The sequence below is a fragment of the Triturus cristatus genome, chromosome 5_2 (genome assembly GCF_964204655.1).
Source record: "Triturus cristatus chromosome 5_2, aTriCri1.1, whole genome shotgun sequence".
In the NCBI taxonomy this organism is placed as follows: domain Eukaryota; kingdom Metazoa; phylum Chordata; class Amphibia; order Caudata; family Salamandridae; genus Triturus; species Triturus cristatus.
Genome location: NC_140588.1, coordinates 1,072,237,566 through 1,072,259,340, shown reverse-complemented (window position 1 = coordinate 1,072,259,340; position 21,775 = coordinate 1,072,237,566). Strand labels below are relative to the sequence as shown.

Here is a 21,775-nt window from a genome sequence, read left to right as displayed (position 1 = left end):
TCTGCAGAAGTAAGTGTGGTGGTGTGTGTATAACTGTATATGCAAGTAAATGGATGTTTGATTCTTTATTAGCATGAGTGACTGTGTGAGTAACTATGGATGAGTGGGGTGTAACAGGATGTATAGGTGTATGAGTACATATGATGAGCGAGTACATGTATGAGTGACTGTATAGGACTGTTGGTGAATGAGTGGATGTGTATGTGGATCTTAGAATTACTGAATAGGATGTTGTAACTGGTATCGGTATGTCCATAGTTTTGAAAATTTTAGTTTGTATTTTTGAATGTGTGTATCAAAGGTTATATTAGGGGGAGAGGAGGTCTGCCACTCTATCACAAGGATGATGTCATCAGTGATGTCATTTGAGATGTCATGAGTGATGTCACTGACCATGTCATGAGTGATGTAATATGTGACGTCATCAGCAGTGCATTGTGGGTACGCGAGTTATAGTTAGCTGAACTAACTATAACGGGGGAATTTCAATGGTTTTGTACGAGTGAAAAGTCCAGCTAACTATAACGCCCCTGAAACCTATGGTTTTTTTCAGTGAATTTCTAAGGTTTTTTAAATGCTAATTCCTAACTATAACGCGCCTGAAACCTATGGCTTTTTCAGTGAATTTCTAAGGTTTTTTAAATGCTAATTCCTAACTATAACGTGCCTGAAACCTATGGCTTTTTCAGTGAATTTCAAAGGTTTTTTTAAATGCTAATTTCTAACTATGCCTACAGAGATAGGACATGTGAAGAAAGAAGACAAAACGCACAGAAAGAAAAAAAAGAAATGCAGAAAGAAGAAACAGAAGTCCTCAAAGACAAAGAAAAGTGCAGGAAGAAGGATAACGTGCAGAAAGAACAAACAGAAGAGCAGAAAGAAGCCTTGTTGCAAAATCATCCTGTACCCTCAACTTTTTCAGACGGATACTGGTGGTAACTGAGTCTGACTAACCAGTCCTAGAGCCAGTGCTATGTAAAAAGACACTCAGAATACAGTGAAAACACCTACATACACTAGGGAACACTATGCGTTGGGGTCCCCCTGTGATTAGCATGACCTCCTCTGTAAGCCCCTAGTATATAATAGGGAAGGGGATTACAACTACCTCTTAAAACGCGGCACAGGGCGTGTTTGCACACGTCACCTCAGACCCCGTCCCCTCCCTTCCCCACTGTGTAAACACGCTCTGTGGCCGTTTTAAGTTGGGAGATTAAGTCTTATTTTTTTTTTTTATTTTTTTTTTTTTTTTAAGAAGGAGGGCTGTGTGCCCCCCATTCTTTTTCTAATTTATTGGCCCTGGTGACCCAATCCCCCAGGGCCTGCACCCTAATTTTTTTTGTTGAAAAAAATAAATTTGGAAGGGAGCCGCGTGGCTCCCCTCCCAAGGCCTTAATCGGCCCCGGGGACCCCTACCCCCGGGTCATGGCCTTTGTTTTTTATTATTTAAAAAAATATATATATTTATAGAAATACATAGGACATGCTGGACAAACCGTATGTACCTATCACCATGACGATTTGCGTGATATTCATTAAAAGGCGACTATGCATACAATGAATCCACGTGGAATGTATTTACACCGCTAGTGAAGCTCTGACGTGTCCGACGCCCTACCGTGCCTAATCCCGGCGCCCCCGCCGGTGGGTGCTCTCCAAGTAGACACCCTTGTCGCTTATTTATACAAACATGGGTAGCTATTGACGGGCACATTTAATACACACGCACACCAAGCCATTCAAAGGGGATTCGACAAAAGCTCGACCAAACTATGCAAGAAACCCCCCTCACGGTTAATAAAACACACATCCACCTCCGGATGTGTAACACTTTTTATTTTACTCTCTGGAAAGGAGACAAACCTCACTTGAGAGTCACAGCGTGCTCCTGGCTGAGGCTAATGCTGTGTTACACCCACCAGTGCCCGCAGAGTGCCACACACCTCTGTGTTGTATTCCACCAGCTAGTGCGAATGCTACGACACTCTAGCCCATGTGCACTGTAACACCACCACGTGAATATGTCATGCCACACTTGCCTTCGCACGGGTTATATTACCCCATCTAACGTGCCTTCCTCGATGACTATGTTATAACGCACAGCGCTATGCCATACATATTACAATCTGGGATCCATATCTTTGTCACAGTGCATATGCAACGTTACACTCCCCAGCACATATTTTATATTACAACTTTAGAGACTAGTTACGTTACACAACACTGCCCTGTGCATATTACACTCCAAGGCGCATATCGCATAGCACGAACTAGTGCCTGTGCTATTTCGCGCTCTCCAATGAACCGGTCATTGCGCACAATGTATTGCATATTATATTTCACGCCCCGGTTCATCTTATATCACACTTTTTGGTGCATAGTTTATACCATATACTACTATCATTTTCAATCGTGCTCTCAGGACTATGTTCTATATAACACTGCGTCCACCTACCCTTTTCACGGGCATTACATTTTGCGATGGGGGGTGGAGCGTCAGGGGAGGTTTCTGTCAAGTGAGCCCGGAGTCACAGTCACAAACGTCCTCTTCTTCCTGAATAAAAGTGAGATTATGCTGCATACTTGTTCATATTTTAAGTAGTTCACACAGACACACATTTTAAAAACAATAAAGTTCCTGATACCCAACTTCTCTGAACAGTTAGCTTGCTGCCCCATCCACCTCCTCCCTATCCTCTGTTGTCTGAATCCATGGACTAGCCTCCTCTCTCCTGCCATGCATGGTCTGATGTGCTCCCACTGTCCTCCATTTAGCAGGATGTACCAGTCCACTCCTCCTGCCCTCCATTGCCCAATTATATGGCCCATCATTGACCTCCTGCTTAGCCTCTGCGCTTAACAGCTGCCCCTATTCTCCTTCCCCCTGCCCTTCGATGTCTTTGTGCATGCCCCTGCTCCATCCTTTTTGCCCTCCATGTTCCATGGACCTGCCACTCCTATCTACTCTGAGTGTTCTGTTGAGCTGCCACTCCCCTCCCACCTGTATAGCATTGGCAGATGACTAACCTGTCCCTGCCACCTCCACCCTGCCTGTCCACATGCAATGCCCCTATCCCCTTCCTCCTGTCCTCCATGGTCCATTTTACTACCACACCCTTCTACCCTCCCTGGTATGTTGTGCTGCAACTGCTCCTCTTGCCTGCCCCACGCGGTCTGTTGTGAGGCACCTTCCCCTGAACTCTCTTGTCTGTGTCCAGGTCCTGACCCTCCCTTCTATCCTCCATGGTCCTTTGTGCATGCCCCTGCACCCTCCTTCTTGCCCATCATAGCCATTGTGCTGCCACTAACTCTCCCGCTTGCCATGCATGGTCGTCTGTGCTGCCATGGCCCCTCCAACCATCCCGGTGTGGTCAGCTAGCTACCCCTGAGCCCCTCCCACCTTTCCTCCATGGTCTGTGTGTATGCCATCATAGTCTCACTGTTGCTCTCCATGGTGTGTCTTGTTTCTAGTGCCCATCCTGCCTGACCTCCATGGTCATCTTGCTGCTCCTGCCCTGCCCCCTTGCCCCCAGCCTTCTGTTTCCATGTGCAGACCCCTATTCCCTCCCTCCTGGCTTGTCTGTTCCATTGTAATGCCCCTGATCCATCCCTCCTGCCCTTTATGGTCTGTTATGCTGCAGCTTTCTCTCCTGTCTGTCCATTATGGTCAGCTAGTTACCATTGCCTCTTCCCCTCTGTTCTATGGTGTCCATGTGCATGGTCCTGTCCCCTCCCTATTGCTTTCTATGGATTGTTGTGCTGCACTCCCGTCCCGCATGCCCTGTGTGGTGTATTGTGCTGCTGCAAACCCGGATGCCTGCCCTGTAGGGTCAGTTTGGTGCACCTCTCCATGTCCCTCCTGTCCTGTGTTATCCGAGTCCAAGTCCCTACCCCAATTCCTCCTGCCTACCATAAACCAATGTACCATACTTGTGAACATTTTGAACTTGGTAAGAGGGAGATTTTGAAAAAAAACTGGGGCATTTATTTTCCCCTTTGAGTTACATTGAAAAAGAGGAGATTGTAGACAGGAGACAGATCAAATAAAGCCCATTTGGGCTTAAAAACATTGGACGTTTCCTGGCTGAAACGGGTCTATTGGCATGTATGGTTGTACTACCACTGCCTCTTCCTTCTGCCCACAATGGTCTATTATATTGCCACAGCCTCTTGCCAGTCCTGTATTATTGGTTTGTTGCCCCTGCCCCCCTTTCCACTGCCCTCATAGTCGGTTGTGCTGCCACTGCCCTTCCTGCCTGCCCAGTGTGGTCAAATTGTTGCCTCTGCACTCTCCTACCTTCCTTCAATTTTCAGAGTCTGTGCCCCTGGCCACTGCCTCTCAACAGTATCCCAATGAACAACTAGATTGCTAACATTCTATATTTATTACAAAAGTGTGGAACGCCGGACGTCATCTTGATGCAATCAAAACTAATACCTAGCGCATTTCCTTTAGAAATTACATATATGAAAGGGTCTTATTTGCATCAAAATTATGGTTAGTGCTCTAAAAAACTAAAATGAGGACATATTTTCTGAGTTTTCAAATAGCGACAAAGAACTTTTACATTATTTGTAATCTTTATGTTTTTTTTATCCAGTTGATCACTTGATTAAATGTTGCACTTAGGGGAGAGGATGTGGTGTTACTTCCAGAGCTGCATACTTTGCAACTGGGGAACCAGGTTGGAGTTTGTGCTTCAGCTCAACATTCTGTGATTCTGGTCAAATCACTTAATCTTCCCATGTCTACAACCAAAATGAATTTGATCTTGTGTGATGTAACCAATGCTCATGTAAAGCACTCCAATACCTGTCAAGTCTGCACGATATAAAACTGCAAATACACAAAATAATAAGTGTTTTGCACACTTCTGTCATTGGGCTACATGTGGGCTACATCTGGGTGATATTTGTGCTGCATTTGGGCTCTTGTGTCTCTGGTGGCCATCTTGGGAGATTTATTTGTTATGAAGTTTCCTAATTTCCTCATTTATTGCAGTCTCCTCAGTAGGAAATGCTTTCAGTTTACTTTGATTCCATCAAGAAGGTATTCAGATATGTCACACATTTGCCATAAATTCTGAATGTTAGCACTCTAGTTGCTCATTAGATCACTGTAGTAAAGCTACTGCTCACCACGGAAGTTTGCTGCTGGTATTAAAAGTGCATGTTTCAGTCTGCATATCAGAATTTTTTAATGAAATAGAAGAGGATTTGAGAAGTCACTCAAAATGTGCCCTAATTTTTCTTTCTTCCGCACGAATCATAATTTCTATGGCAAAATGAACCCCCTCATTGTGTTCCTTCTTAAATTAAATGTTTTAAGTGTTACCAGTTTATTCCAATCAAGATGGCTTCAGGTGTGCCATACTTTTGTCATAATGAAGACAGTAAGCGCTCTAGTTGTTCTTAAGAACACTCTGGGACATTCTGTCATTGGGCTATACTTGGGCTACATCTGGGTGATGTTTGGGCTACATTTGGGCTCTTTTGTCTCTGGTGGCCATCTTGGGAGATTTATTTGTTATGAAGTTTCCTAATTTCCTCATTTACTGCAGTCTCCTCAGTAGGAAATACTTTGTTTTTTACTTTGGTTCCATCAAGAAGGCATTCAGATGTGTCACACATTTGCCATAAATTCTGAATGTTATCACTCTACTTGCTCATTAGATCACTGTAGTAAAGCCACTGCTCACCAGGGAAGTCTGCTCCTGGTATTCAAAGTGCATGTTTCAGTCTGCATGTCAGAATTTTTTAATGAAATAGAAGAGGATTTGAGAAGTCACTCAAAATGTGCCCTAATTTTTCTTTCTGCAGCACTAATCATACTTTCTATGGCAAAATGAACCACCTCATTTTGTTCCTTTTTAAATTCAATGTTTTAAGAGTTACCACTTTATTCCAATCAAGATGGCTTCAGGTGTGCAATACGTTTGTCATAAGTAGGACTGTTAGCGCTCTAGTTGTTCTTTAGAACACTCTGGGAAGCTGCAGTAGAACACAAAGGAATCAACGGACTGTCTCTGTCCTTGTTGGATATACATGTTTTACTGAGAATGTCAGACTTCATTCTCACATGACTGAGAAAGATAATGTGAATTTACAGAAAATATGCTCAGTTTAGCTTATAGATCACCTTCCAAACCTCTGTGGGAAAATCATGAGAAAATAGTTCTCTCAAACATGATTCGTGATATCACAGCAGAAGGCTTTTTCACATGGTAAAATGACCTTAGAACACACCACAATTCCTAAAATGAGTATGGTACCATCAACAAATGATTTATAATGTAACTAAAGTCTTAAAACCTTCTATTAATTGCAATGCTTTTTAATGAGGTGCTATCATGTATATTGGTCCCAAGATGGCTGCCAACACTTCTTGGATGAAGTACTGACAGCCAATCAGATCTCACGATGAGATGTGTGGTTAGGCTCCACCCAGATATAACTAACTTTTTTACCCTAATTTTCTCAGGAACTACTGAACGGATTTACACCATTTAAGCAAAAGGAACGAGTCTGAAATGAGGACTACCTCTTGGCCAAATTTGGTGTAATTCCGTTTAGCAGTTCGGGCTGTAGCTGCGTCAACAGGTCCTATGGGAAAATGCATGGGGAAAATGCGTTTTGGGACCCCCCCCCTTTGTTCTCGGCCCCCACTTGACAAATCAGAGTGAAATTTTCAGGATAGGAGTGGACCGGAGCTGGCCAAAAGTTTGGAAAATTTCGCGAAGATTCGTCAATCGGCGCCAACGTTATTCCAAATAGAATGTTGCGGATTTCCTATGGAAAATAGGTCCCAACTATAACCACCTACTGGCGACTGCCAGTAGGATGTAGGATATATATATATATATATATATATATATATATATATTCACTGAAAAAACCATAGGTTTCACACGTTATAGTTAGCGGAAATTTTACTGATAAAAAACCAATGAAATTCCCCCGTTATAGTTAGTGCAGGCAACTATAACTCACGCGACCGCAATCCTCTGCTGATGCTAATACTGTATTTAGACACTTATTTGCCCATGTCTTCTTCCATACATTTTTAGCTATACATATATTACAAATATTTTTTTTTCATAAAGACACATATGTCATCAGCAGAAGATTGCGGTCGCGTGAGTTATAGTTGCCTGCACTAACTATAACGGGGGAATTTCATTGGTTTTTTATCAGTAAAATTTCCGCTAACTATAACATGTGTGAAACCTATGGTTTTTTCAGTGAATTTGCAAGGTTTTTTAAATGCTAATTCCTAACTATAACGTGTGTGAAACCTATGGTTTTTTCAGTGAATTTGTACGGTTTTTTAAATGCTAAGTTACTTTACGCCATTCGTGGCGTGCGCGCCCACTTAACGCAGTTCGTTCCGTGCGCGCACGGTGCGCTTCGCGCACCGTGCGCGCACAGTGAGCACGCGGTGCGCTTCGCGCACCGCGCGCCCACTTTACGCCCACCCACTTTCCTCCGTGACTATGGTATGGGTGCCATTTACCACAACAACTTGCGTTATGACATGCAAGACATTTATAGAGGAGATGGTGTGCACTTCAATGATGAAGGGAACAGAGTCTTCCTCTTGAACCTTAGACTCTGCATCGGTACTTACTTGTAGGTACCACTAAAAAATCATTTCATAAACACAACGGCTCTTTTTAGAGCCCCCTAATATCTAAACACTTAAATCTGATTTTCATTTTTTTTTTTTTTTTTTTTTTTCTACCGTACGCTTACCGTAAGCTTACCGTACGCGTACCCCGTGATTTTTTTTAAAATCAATAAATGTTTTTTTTTTACTTTTCTGTCCTTCTTTGACCCCCTTACAAATGTTAGGGGGTCTGTAACTCTCCTCATTGCCCCCCTTCCTTGTTTTCACTCTTTTTTACCGGAGTGAAATACACAAAATGGCGGCCGCCGCTTCCTGGTTTCGGCCGATTCGAATGTTTACTAAGATCTAACAGCCAATCAGAATCGCGCTCGCGCACGCCGCCGTACGCTTACCGTAAGCGTACGGTAAGCGTACCGTAAGCGGGCTCAGATATATATATTGATTTAAAGGCTATTTTCTCAGAATCTACTGAACAGATTTACACCAAACCTACAAAAGGCACTTCCTTGACCTAGGGACTACCTCTCTGCCAAATTTTGAGTAATTCTGTTCAGCCGTTCGGGCTGTAGCTCGTTCTAAAGGTCCTATGGAAAAATGCATGGGAAAAACGCGTTTTGGGACCCCCCTTTTATCTCAGCCCCCGCTTGACGGATCCCCCCGAGACTTTCAGGGTAGGAGCGGAGCGTAGCGCCCCACCTATTTTGAGAAATTCGCGAGGATTCGTCGACCGGCGCCAAAGTTATTCAAAATAGAATGTTGAGGTTTTCCTATGGAAACGTGGTCCTAACTATAACTACCTACTGGCGACCGCCAGTAGGTAATATATATATATATATATATATATAACAAATGTTATGGCATTTATTTAGCGTTCACCTTAAATTTTAACACTATTATATAATATATACATTATATTGTAGTGTTACTATTAAAGGTGAATACTATATTAATATTATATGTTTTAGCTTTTAAAGTACTACTCCTACAGATTCATACAGTTTCTGGGCTACATATTAAACAAGCTACCCCTAAATAAAGGATGTTTTTTAATCCCGGCAAATTAATAAGCAACCTAGCATTAAATGTGTCACAAATTAAGCCCTAGGAAAGGATCTGTTAATGAGATGTTTCAGGGAGTGCAGCAATTAAGCTCATCTGTATCCGTTGTGCTGGTGCTTACAAAGCATATGACCACTGTTTGTCCTGCACCTGTCATATGCCTTGGTGTCACTGCACCTGCTGCACCAATAATGCATACACATAAATCTGAACACTGAAGCATGTCCATGTACTTAATAGGATATCTGCTAACATTCTAGGGCACATTTCCAAGCCTTAGAACCAATTATAACATATAGAAAAAAAAGCACTGTGCAAAAACAAAGCATTAACCTCTTCTGTGCCCATGACGAGACTATCTCGTCATGAAACCCACCCGCTAGGGAAACGCCAGGCACAGGAGGGGGAAAAGGCCTGGCACCCAAGGGGTTAAAGAAAAAATTGTGGCTATAAATGTAAGCATTGTTTCTGTTCACTGCGTGTTACAAATTAAGCCCTAGGAAAGGATCTGTTAATGAGCCGTTTCAGGGAGTGCAGCAATTAAGCTCATCTGTATCCGTTGTGCTGGTGCTTACAATGCATAGGACCACGGTTTGTCCTGCACCTTTGTCTTATGTGTCTTGGTGTCACTGCACCTGCTGCACCAATAACTCATACGCATAAATGTGAAAACTGAAGCATGCCCATGTTCTTAATATGACCTCTGCTAATATTCCGGTGCACATTTAAATAGGAGTCTCTGCAACTTATAAGCATTAGTTATTGTTTTTTTTTTTAAACAAAAAGGAAAAACAGTGAACAATTGCAGACACCGAGGGTGTGTAACTAGGCATGAAAATGGTGAGAACAGTCGGGCCACAACAAACGTGCATAAAACACTGCTATGCAACAACGGGAAGCAACCTGTATCCATTTATTATTTTTTATCTCTAGTTCAGAATCTTAAAATGCAGATAACCAGTGATTGAGAATCCCACTGTCCTGTGTCTCTTGAGGTCACTGCACCTGCTGCACCACTGATGTATACGCCTAAATCTGAAGTGTGAACCATGCCCATGCTGTTGATAGGATCTCTCCTAACATTACAAAGAACAATTTAATAAAAGCCCCTGCAACACTAAAAATACAATTTCAGTCCAGTAAACGCAGCTGTAAGAGAGATAGTAATAAATTGTAGATAATTCAATAAATAGCTCTGTTTTAACCTTTAAAGCATGGCTTTTGCCCATTCCTACAGTTTCTGCACTAAATGTTATGCAAGCTACCCCTAAATAAAGTATGCTATTTAAACCGGAAAAGTAAGCGCACTAGCATTAGATGTGGCACAAATTAAGCCCTAGGAAAGGATCTGTTAAGACGTTTCAAGGAGCGCAGTAATTTAATTCATCTCTAGCTGTTGTGCTGGTGCTTAAAATGCATATAACCACTGTTTGGCAGGCACCTCTGTCCTTTGTGTCTTAGTGTCACTGCACCTGCTGCACCACTAATCCATACGCATAAATGTGAACTCTAAACCATGCCCATGCTCTCAACAAGATATTTGCAAACATTCTAGTACACATTTTAAAGCCTTTCACCACGTCATAAGAAATAGAAACAAACAAGCACTGTACTAAAACCAGTGTTACAGAAACACTCGTGACCATAGACGGAAGCAAGGTTTAGGTTGACTGCTTTTAAAATTGCACCGGTGTACCCTTCCCTAAGTGGAGGAGTGTGGCTCAATGGTTAGAGCGGCAGACCCTGATGCAGAGTTCTGGCCCGAGACCAGAGTTCAATTCCCACCTCGGCGGGTCTTGGGCTTAATTTCCTCGGACCTGTTAATTCTCGCCTCGGTGCCTATTCTAATCATGGGTCTCACGCTGCAACTCTGGGCAATAGCTTGCTTAACCTCCACAACGGCCCCAACAGCGCTAGGATGCCTGGCCTCACCTTGGGGGTGCCCAGGAGTGGGCACTTCACAGGGAAAGGCCAGGAAGGGTTCCACAGCGGTATGTGTACAGCGCCTTGAGACCCCCTTGGGGGTGATATGTGCGCTATATAAGCACTACATTTACATTTTAATCCATACAGGGTGCACACAGCCAATTACACTGTTTCCGTGAACTTTAAAAAGTTTATAAATTGAGCAAAGAGTCCAGAGCCGGGAAACTTTGTAAAATACCGGAAAATAAAACAAAGCAGTCACAATACAAAAAGCGCTGGCCCATGGTCACTGCAACATAAGCATTGGCAGTTTGAGCTCCAAAGCCACTTTACCAACACCTGTGCACAGTTTGTATGCGCACTGTTCAATAAATTAACCGCCCAAAATACACTGTAAAAGACTGACTTTTTATAATAGCCCCTGCACCACTATAGCTTCAAATTAAGCACTATTATAGCAAATGTAACAAAGCCAATATTTAGCTGTAGTTTCAGACAATATTGTAACAATTTTTTTATTTATTTATAATGATTTATATAGCGCTAGCTAGACCCGTGGGTATCAGAGTGCTTTACAAACACAAAGGAAAAGAAAAAGTTGCACTACATCACAGGACAGGAGGATGTATAAATATATATGCAAAGACGTCACACTTAAGTATACAGTGAAGGAGTGGAAAACGCAGGTGGTTGAAACAGTCAGATAAACCCAATCATTGAAAGTCAGCTTGAGAGGGGAGTCCATTAGTTTATTGATGCCTAGGTTGGTTTGCTTGGTCAGAGAAGTATTGGTTGAGGAGCAGGAGTTTCAGGTCCATTTTGAAGCAGGGGAAGGAGGGTTACATCTGAGGTCCGTAGGGAGCGTGTTCCATATCCTGGGAACATTACCATTGAAGGAACGGTATTGGGTCGCTTTCCTTTTCAATTTTAGGGGGGATGAGAAGCAGTGAGTTGGTGCTTATCAGAGTTCTTGATTTTTCTGCTTTTACCAGTTTGCTGTTCAGGTAATTGGGGGATTGGACGTGGAGGGCCTTGTGTGTAATGCAGGCCAGTTTGTAAATACATCTGCCTTCCATGGGAAGCCAGTTGAGTGCGTTGAGGGTTGGTGAGATGTGTTCAAATCTTTTTCCGTCAGTTATGAGTCGGGCCGCCATGTTAAGGACTGACCTTAGTGGGGCTAGGTGAGCTTTAGGAGCGCCCGTTAGAATGGAGTTCCCGTAGTCCAGTTTAGAAAGGACTAGGGATTGTACAATTGTTTTAAGATTATCCTGGGGAATGAAAGGTTTAATTTTCTTGAGGTGTTTTAGAAAGTAAAGCGCACCTTTTTCAGAGTTCTTGATGTGGTCTTTCATGGACAGGTTCTTATCCAGGGTAATGCCTAGTGATTTTACAGAGTCAGATAGGACGAGGGGGCAGTTCAGGCATCAAGCTTATTGAGCCAGTCTTGGATTGGTCCGTGGTTACTTTTCAGGGAGAACAGTATTAATTCAGTTTTGTCCGGGTTCAGCTTTAAATGGTTTGCGTTAAACCAGGTTTGAATCTTGGTTAGCATGGCATTGAGGTGCTGGACATCTTTGGGTGATTTGATTTAGTGGTTTATTGGAGTGTCATCTGCATTAGGTGGTATTGAACCCCTGCTTGCTTCAAAATAATAGCAAGGGGTTCCATGAAGAGATTGAAGAGGGATGGTGAGAGGATCGATCCTTGCGGGACTCAAAGTTTGACTCGTGTTGGAGCCGAGAGGCAGGAGTTGATTTTAATTTGTTGCTGGAGGAAGGACATGAACCATTCTAGTACAGTGCCATTAATGCCAGAACGCTACTTCAGAGTCGCAAGTAAAGCTGTGTCGAAAGCCGCTGTTAAGTCAATAAGGATGAGGAGACAGGCCTCACCTTCATCTAAGTCTCCGTGGATATCGTCTGAAATATTGAGCATCGCTGTTTGTGCTACAGCCTTTCCTAAAACCTGACTGAAAGGTGTACAGCAGGTGGAAGCCGTCAATATGTTTGGCGAGTTGTTGGAGAACGCATTTCTCTAATGTTTTAGCTAGGAACGGAAGGTTGGAGATAGGTCTGAGGTTGTTGAGCTCGTTCGGGTTGGCCCCTGGTTTCTTGAGTAGAAGGGTGATTTGTCCTAGATGTAGGGAGTCTGGGACGCAACCTGAGGTGAGAGAGGCACTGATGATTTTAGTCCAGAAAGGGGCAAATATGTGGTTGAGATTTTTTACTATTGTGGATGGGAGGGGGTCCAAAGTGTGGGAAGTAGGCTTTAAGCTGGCAATTATATTGAAGACTTCGATTTCTGACATGAGTTCGAAGTTCGACCAATTGGCACCATTCTTCAGCTGGAAGCGGTTGTCCGTGGTATGATTTTGATCTGTTTGGACAGGGGTGGTTAAAAGGGGGCAGCTTGCGGGGGAGGGAAGCTTTGGGGTTTGGATGAAGGATAGCTCAATTTTTGTGACTATCTGTGAAGAAGCTGGAGATTTCTTCGCATCGATCCTTGGTGGCTATTACTTGTGGGAGTGTGACGTTTGACTTTTTATAATGTTGAAGAGTTCTCTAGGTCTATTCTTTGCCGGGTCTAGTTGGGTGCGGAAGAATGTGGCCTTTTCTCTAAAGATGTGTTTTTATATGCATGTCTGGTTGACCTAAGTTGCGCTAGGTGGAGAGTCGAAGGGTTTAGTCTCCAAGTCCTTTCCGATTGTCTGAGTTCTCGTTTTTCATTATTAAGATCTACATTGAACCAGGATTTAGATTTGGTAGATCTCAAATTTGAGTTTGAGTGGCACTACTTGATCCAACACCTCTGTTATTGCGTAATTAAAATGGGCTGCGAGGTCATCAGCCGTCATATTGGAATGTTGGGGTGGTAGGTGGGCATGAATCCTGGATTCCAGTTCGGTTATAGGGGCTCCTTTGATATTCCTGGTCCAGTGTTTTGGTTTGTCAGATCGTATTGGTTGGTTTCTGACATGTGAGTCAATATTAAATAGTATGAGGTGGTGGTCGGACCAGTAAATGGGAGAAATCAATCTCAGTGAGATCAGCTCCTTTTTGGTGATGATCGTATCCAGTGTTGCTCCTTTGATGTGTGTTGGTCCATTGCAAAGTTGTTTGAGGTTGGTTATTTCAAGCAGGTTGGAGAGGTTCTGTGTAGTGGTGTCTTCTGGGTTGTTCCAGTGAATATTGAAGTCACCCAGGAACACTTCTTCGGTGTCTGTTAGGGAGAAGTGAGTTATTAGGTCGGTTAGTTCTTCAGTGAAGATGGAACGAACACCAGGAGGATGGTAGATGGTGTGAAATTTGATGGGAGTGGTGCCTTTGATGAGAAGTTCAACACCTAGGTACTCGAGAGTCTGGTATTCGGTGGATTTTAATCTGGTAAACTGTATTCCTTCTTTGTGAATGATAGCTAGGCCGTCACCTGTTTTGATTGGTCTGTCGTGTCTGATGATGTTGTAGCCTGGAGGGGTGAGAAGGTCTAGGATGGGGGTAGAATGGTCATTGAGCCAGGATTCTGTGAGGAATGCGATGTCTAATTCTTCCGCAAGTATAACTTCCGCAATATCTGCGGCGTGTTGTACTGCTGATCTGCAGTTGAGGAGCATGCACTATAGAGGACGGGGAGCCTCAGTGTTGGTGTGTTCAGTATGTATAGACATGTATAGTACAGGGGGTCTTGGAGAGCTGGCAGGACTAGGGATTCTATTTGTGCTTACTATAACAGGAATTGCAAAATGGGCCGTGTTCTGGTTTATTGCGAGGTACGATTCGTTGAGGATCTCTGCTTCTCGTTCTGAGATAGGGCAGAGAGTTCGGCTAGGTCGATGTGCCGGATTCCTCATAGGGTTGGGGGGCCATGGTGTACCAGGCGGGGTCATGGACTAGGTTGTCGGGTGGGGGGTGGGGGGTGGGGGGGGGAGGGGAGGGTGAGGAGAGAGGTGTGAAGCTACCTGATTGTGTGAGCAAGGTGGCTTAATTCGGTTGGGGAGGTCTTGTTGTAGGTGCAGGATATCTGCCGCTAGGGAGTCTATTTTCTGCTCCATTCGGGTCAGTAACTGGGTAAGAACGTTGAAAGGGCATAATGCCTTAATCTGTAGCAGTGTATGACTAGAGTCAGTAGAAGGAGAGAGTAGTAAATTGTGGGATTGAGAGGCATCATTGGGATTAGGAGTGGGGATAGATTGGACATGAGGAGTCGGGTCGTTGTTGTTTCTGGTCAAGGGGTTAGGCGGAGGTGTAGTGGGTCTTGGGTCCAAGGGCGAGGACTGAGCAATGGTTAGGAGGAGGTCTGTGTCCATGGGATTGGCAGTGGGATTGGGAGTGTGGGCTGTTTGGGCATGTGGCGGTCGGGGGAGGGCAAGTGTGCAGCAGTGGAGTTGTGGATAGTTTGCGAGGGTAGAGTTGGGACTCCTGAAGTCTGGGGGGGAGGGGTGTATCTGTAGTGAGTTCAGTAACGTAAGGATTGTCAATTGAGTCTGATCTGTTTAGCTTAGGATCCACCTTGTGGTGTTTCTTAACTGTGTTTTTGCTGGACCTGGTGGTATCAGTTGGAGCTATTGTAATGGGTGTTTGACGGCGGAGTGTGATGATAGGGGTATTGAGGTTAGAATTCGTGAAGCTGGATGTCCATGAGTTGCGATGTGTGTCGTCTGGGGTGGGAAATTGGATTGGTTCAGGGTTTGCTGTCAGGGTGAGGTGGGATAGAGGAGATTGGGTTTGGAGGATCCTGAAGAGTTGGAGAGGAGAGTAATGTTGGGAAGTGTCGATCAAAAATGGTGAGGTGCGGGTCCGTGGTCTGTATGAGAATGTTTCCTGTTCTGAAGGTGGAGATTGTGACTTCCCCTTTAAAGTTAGGGGAGATTTTTGCCATAGGGAATGTTTACTGACTTGGCGACTTGAAAGTAAAGAAGGAAGGTGTTTTTCCACTTAATTGGGCGGTTTGTGTAAAGGATGAAGTTAGTTTTCGTCTTGCCATTAGTCGCGGTGTGGTAGTTGTCTACTATAAGTGTTTCTGGGTGCTGTTTTAAGGTTCTGTGCTTTAGGTTCTTTTTTGCATTATTGGTCATATTTTCTGGGGGGTAATTTATGGACCATGAGTTGGGTCTGTAGCACCTGAGTTTAGAGTACCGGGTGTGGTTTGGCAGGGTCATATTTAATGTCTGAGGGTTCGTCTCAATATGAATCAGTGGGAGGAGAAGTTAGCTGTGCATTTGCGTCTTGTTGCGGCTTAAATAATGAGGGAAATGCCAATGACTGATTAAGGCTCCTTTTAAGCCACATTATGTATACTTTATATGCTCTCTAACATAAACCAACAAAAGGAATATAATCCAGGAAGCTGAAAACATTGCGTTAAACTGCCAAATATTGTGAACCCAGACACTTAATTTTTCTTGACGAAATAACTACTTATTAATAAAAAAATTAGCAAATACGCTTTTAAACGTGTAGAAAAATCTAAGCAGTTTTGTGTTTACAAAAAAGTATATGTTTTAGGCAATACGCTTTAAACAATTTAAACAAAACTTGCGTAGGTTTATTTTGTAACTGGGCAAAGCTATTGTAATGCATTCCCATTTAGTTCAAACGAAAAACACAGTCCGAAAGTCTGCTATAGTGTGAAATGTTTTCACCAGTTGGAAACGAAACCAGACCAGGCTAATTGAGTGCTTTAAGCCGTGTAGTAAAGATTGTAATCTGGTACCTGGCAGCATCTGGGAGATGCAAAACAACTAACAGCAGGATGCTAAGCTTTGGAAATAAAAAATGGAAGTCACCGCTGAAGTAAGGGCTAAAAGCACAACTCCCCCCTTCGCAATCGCATACTTTCAAATGCACACAAAATGCTATTACTTTGTTGTCGTCAAGAAATGAATAGTTCATGTTTGCCTACATTTTACGAAGAGTACCGACCCAAGAAACTCCGTCAAAAGCCGTATAATAAATTGCAAGAAAGCACTAAAAACAAAGCCCAACGCCCAGGTACATAAAAAAATTAGCTTTACTTAAAATATTTAGTCTTAGTTTTTGTGCATATGGGTGTCCAATAAAAAAATAAATAGGTAATAGCCTATGGTTTGGTGTCACTGTACCTGCTGCACCACTTATGTATACGCATAAATCTGAAGTGTGAACCATGCGAACCTGTTAATAGGATCTATGCGAACATTACAAGGAACAATTTAAAAAAACTCCCGGCAAAACTAAAGATACAAATTAATCACAGTAAACGCAGCAGTAAGAAAATTAGCATTCAATCGTCATTAATGCAATAAATACCTATGCTTAAGATTTTAAAGCACTAGTCCTGCCCATTCCTACAGTTTCAGGGCTAAATATTAAGCAAGCTACCCGTAAAATAAAGTATACTATTTAAATCTGCTCATTAATAGGCGCACTAGCATTAGATGTGTAACAAATTAAGCCATAGGAAAGGATTTCTTAATGAGAAGTTTTAAGCTTAAAATTTGTGCAGGAATGGAAATATTGGCAAATGTGTGTGTAAACAAAGAAATTGTAAAAAGTTAGCTACAGGAGCTCTTTTACAATCCTTCCAACACATCTTAAATACACAGTTTTAATGCGTGCAGCCTGGGAAAGTGCAAAAACATTAGCAATGAAATACTAACAATTTTGCAGCGCATACTGCAACAAGACCAATTTAGAACCGGTAACATACGGAAATGCTAGAAAATATGCGTGTTAATCTCAAAATTGTAGTAAGCTATTTAAAGACTCTTTTAAACAATCCTTTATAAGCACCGTTTCAATACGTGCAACCTGGGAGAGTGTAAAAAATGTGCGATAAATACAGCAATTTTGCTATTCGAGCTGCCACAAGAACAATTCTGCATGTGCAGTCAGTTATATGTTCAACTAGGAACATTGAGAGATCGGTACTTGCCTTTTGGTGACGTGTTTGACTGTCTTTACTTGTGGCGCCATCTAACCTATACATGGGCAAGGTGCAGAGGTGCAACTAGAGTGAAATTTCGAAGGGAGGGCCACGCGCGCTACATCCTGTGCCTCACGCCCTCTTGTTGGAATCGGCCAGGAGGGGGAGAGGGGGGAAGGGGGGGGGGGGGGGGGGGGGGGTTGTGAAGCAGCGTCGAATGACCCAGACACACTGCAAATAGAGTGCAAAGAAACGCCTAAAATCCCGATAAAGAAAAATAATAAAACGATTGCAAGTATATCCCCCCCAAAAAAAACACTACATAGCAGAAAGCAATAGCCACGAAAGAAACAAAAGAGTTCCAACAAACACTTCAGGCCACTTACTGCATGTTTACTGTAGTTAGGCAGTGCTGCATGGGCGTTCCTGAAAAAATAAAGGCTGATCTACAAAGCGCATTAGCCTGTCAAAAACGAAGACAAGAAAACAGACAAGCTCAGGAACCAATTACTAACAAACAGATGCAGTAGGCGGAGATTCTACACATATCCAGATTACTTCATGCCTCGTAGAGGCACCGCATGCGCTGCCCTATGCGAGACCTAAAAAGGCAGTCGGAGCATCCGAGGGAAGTTTAAGCTACTTTCGCTCCACCTCGCTGTTCCGAGTTAGAGTGCACATGTATACTGCAATAATTATTACGGAGGAGTTCCTATTTAATAGGGAATAATTCAAGCATGTGAATCTGTGGAATGCTGCGAGCGCTATGAAGACCAAGCAATGGCACACTGCAAGCTACCCAAATGTAAGTAGCCTAACAGAAAAAAATAGCACAATATGCTCTTAAGAGTAACCTGCACTTAATAAAATCAGATGTAGTCAGGTAAACCGTCACCATAAAGAAGATGGAACTGCCCCAAAGATCAGTCTTGATTAGAGCAATAAAAGCACAATCACGGGCAGAACCTTACCTTTTTTTGCTAGGAATGACTCCTATCTGTTCGCTCTCCCCATGGGGCGTGACTAGTCTTGCCTGCCACCACTCATCGTCTGAAGCATTGATCACATGTAAAATGTCTCCATATGAGAAGCTCAGTCCTTGACTCGGTAGGCAACTGTCTCGTGTCCTATCGTAATCAAATAGAGCCCTGAAAATAAAGCGAAGGCAAGGTTAGGGGTGAAACATCGACCAAGAGAAACATAGCACAATATAACAAGGTTTTCAAGGCTCAAAACATTAAATAGCTAAAATAAATCACATGATCCTTAACTTTAAGAAATATCAGCAGTGTACAAGTAAGAGCGAGTAATGCATTCATTTTACTCAATGTTGTGCAGCAACTATTCCTGGAGTCAGCTTCCTGAAGTCTTTGAGGGGCCTAGATGAATAAGTTACTTACCTTCGGTAATGATATATCTGTAAGAAACAGGTTAGTTATAGATTCCTTACCTTAGAATTACTCCCAGGCGGCAAACTGGATCCGGAAAGTTTTGTGTCAGCAGTTCCCCTGCGCATCAGAAGGTGGCGTCGGTCGACTCCACATTCATTGTCGTGGTCGCTGGGATGACGTCGCGGTAGCTACATAGACGCTGGCCCCGCGTGCTGTCAGTTCTGTACACGACTTTCCACGGCAGGAGCGCAGAGCCATGCAAGACACTGACCACTGGTGCACAGAACTAGGGCCCTGAAAGGATATCCTTAACCCTAGAAGTCAGTTCGCAGAACGGGGAGGGCTCTCTGCGGTAGGGGAGGACAGTGGCAGTGTCTTCCTATCCCGCTTGGCTCCAGGTATCATTGTTTACAGCGGAGTATGTGGAGAGAGTTGTAGAATTATTTAACATTGATTGTGACCTTCAATATCCGTTTAAATATTCCTTTGCACTACATGTCACTGACAGTTTTTAACATATTTTTAACTGTACGTTGTGTCTAAGTTTGTAATTTAGTGATATAAACTCACTCGTTGTTGAACAAATCTCCTTGATCTGCAAGGGCACTAGGGGCTGAATTACGGTCTGTGCTCAGTGTTCCAGCCTGCCCGCCCGGGTCCGACTCGGTATCCAATACCGTTGAGCGGAGGGCGGGGCAGGTGAGAGCCAGACACGCCCAGCAACACCGAGGCAATCGAGCGGTTAGCGCTCTAGCAGCTCTGGAGAAGGACTATTTAGCCAGTCGTCGGCACTAGCGCGCAGCGGTTGCGCGCAGGGGGGCGCCTTCGAAAGCGCCAAAGACTAGCCTAAGACCAGCCCGTCTGCGCCCGTCCGCGCCAGGACGGGACAAGGGACAATGGGATCTACCATAATCAACCCATGAACGACCCTTATTACAAGGAGAACCTACTCAGCCCAGGTATTGCGACAACTATGTGGGAAACAAACGCAAGAATGTGTAATGGGAGGGAGTTTTAGATTAGAAGGACCATTTTCCTGTCACCATTGTCGAGCCCAGTTCACAATTTTTAGTCATGAGGCTTGCATTCATGAAGGTTTGACTATCTATACACCCTCTGTCAATACTAGCAAGAGTACAATCAAAACTCCTACAGGAAGGAAAAACTTACTCTGCAATATAAGGTCGCTACCGAAGCACACTTCAGAGGTATGGGACCTAATCTCCTCTAGTGAACCAGATTTATGTTTCCTTACAGAAACTTGGCTGAAACCTCATTCGACTCCGGCCATTGCGCTTGCAATTCCCACGGGTTATAAAATAATCAGGCTAGATCGTCCCACGAAAACAGGAGGTGGGATTGCTATTATACACAAACAAGAAATCAATTGAACTGTTGTAGCTGAGTTAAGCACTCCAGATATTCAATTATTGATTTTTAAATCCCTTTCCTCCCCCAAGGAAATACAGATGGGTGCTTTGGTTTATCGCCCTCCGGGTCCATGTAGGAACTTTTCCAACATCTTACTTGAGATCCTTGCCCCATACATCAGTAACGATAGGGACTTCCTTTTGGTAGGAGATTTTAATTTACATACCGAACAGAAAGATTGTAAAGAGGCACAGTCTGTATTGAATGATTTATCCTTACTTGGGTTAACACAACTTAATTCAGGGCCAACACATCAGGCAGGGCATACCTTAGATTTGATATTAGCTAATTCTCACAGTCACATGTTTACCCCCCACCCACGTTAGCTGGACTGACCATTTCATCATTGAATTTTATACTTCTCAGCCCAAACATTGTCCAGGGACCGATCTCCCTTCCCAGCAAACAACGTCAATGGCATAAAGTCACTAAAGAAGCTTTTATAGAGAATTTTATCGAGCCTTCCATTACCACATCAGAGAATATCGAATGTGCCCTAAGGAAGTTTGAAATTGCAACTAGGTTGGCTATAGATAATATAGCCCCTTTTAAACATTTAAACCTCGGCTTGCCAACAAACAAGAAATTTGGTTCTCTGATGATCTTAGGGCATTAAAAAAAGCTGCTAGGAAGCTAGAGAAACAATGGAGAACTTCCCATCGGGTGAGTGACAGGAATCACTATTGGGATTCTCTATCTATCACAAAGCCATTCGTAGGGCGCAAAAAACTCATAGCATCTCAAATCACGGCTGCAGGAAACTCCCCGAGGGTCCTTTATCAGGTGCTACAGTCATTTGTCAAACCTGTTGCATGTGAAAGTTCAGAGCTGGCGTCTCAACAGCTCTGTGATAAAATATCATTATTTTTTTCAAACAAAATAGACACTATTTAAGAGAAAATAATTGACTAAAATAATGCCATGACCATTGACACAGCTCTCGACTTTCACGATACAGAACATAATCAACGTACATTCTCTAGACACTTTTTCCCCTATCACTCTTAAGGACCTACTAGCACTAACCACCCAGATCAAAAGTGGTAGCCCAGATGATACTATCCCAGCCAGGCTGATGCCCATTCTACTAGAACTATTATGTCCTATGATTGGAAAACTTGTCAATCTGTCTCTTAATAAGGGCTCTGTCCCCAGAGAATGGAAGCGTGCGCTAGTAAGGCACATTAGGAAAAATACTGCTATTCCATGGACTGAACTAGCCAACCTTAGGCCCATCTCATTGCTACCTTTTCTGGGGAAATTGACAGAAAAATATGTCAATAGACTACTATCTGGCTATATTGAAATTGCTGGCGGCCTAGACTACTCCCAATCTGGGTTTAGGCCGAAACACAGCACTGAGTCCACCCTTCTGTCTGTAATGGACGATCTACATATGTTCCAAGACAAAGGCTACTCTGTGATCTTAGTATTACTAGAT

At 43.3% G+C, this 21,775-nt stretch overlaps 1 protein-coding gene across 7 annotated transcripts in view; it reads right to left on the bottom strand.

The window, feature by feature from the left end:
* DLG3 (discs large MAGUK scaffold protein 3) overlaps positions 1–21,775 on the bottom strand; it is a 1,834,707-nt gene that overhangs the window by 289,332 nt on the left and 1,523,600 nt on the right. For all 7 annotated transcript variants that reach the window (XM_085608387.1, XM_085608388.1, XM_085608389.1 and 4 more), the window contains one exon: positions 18,484–18,660. In XM_085608387.1, the coding sequence (XP_085464513.1) occupies positions 18,484–18,660 (177 nt within the window). The remainder of the gene's footprint in view (positions 1–18,483; positions 18,661–21,775) is intronic.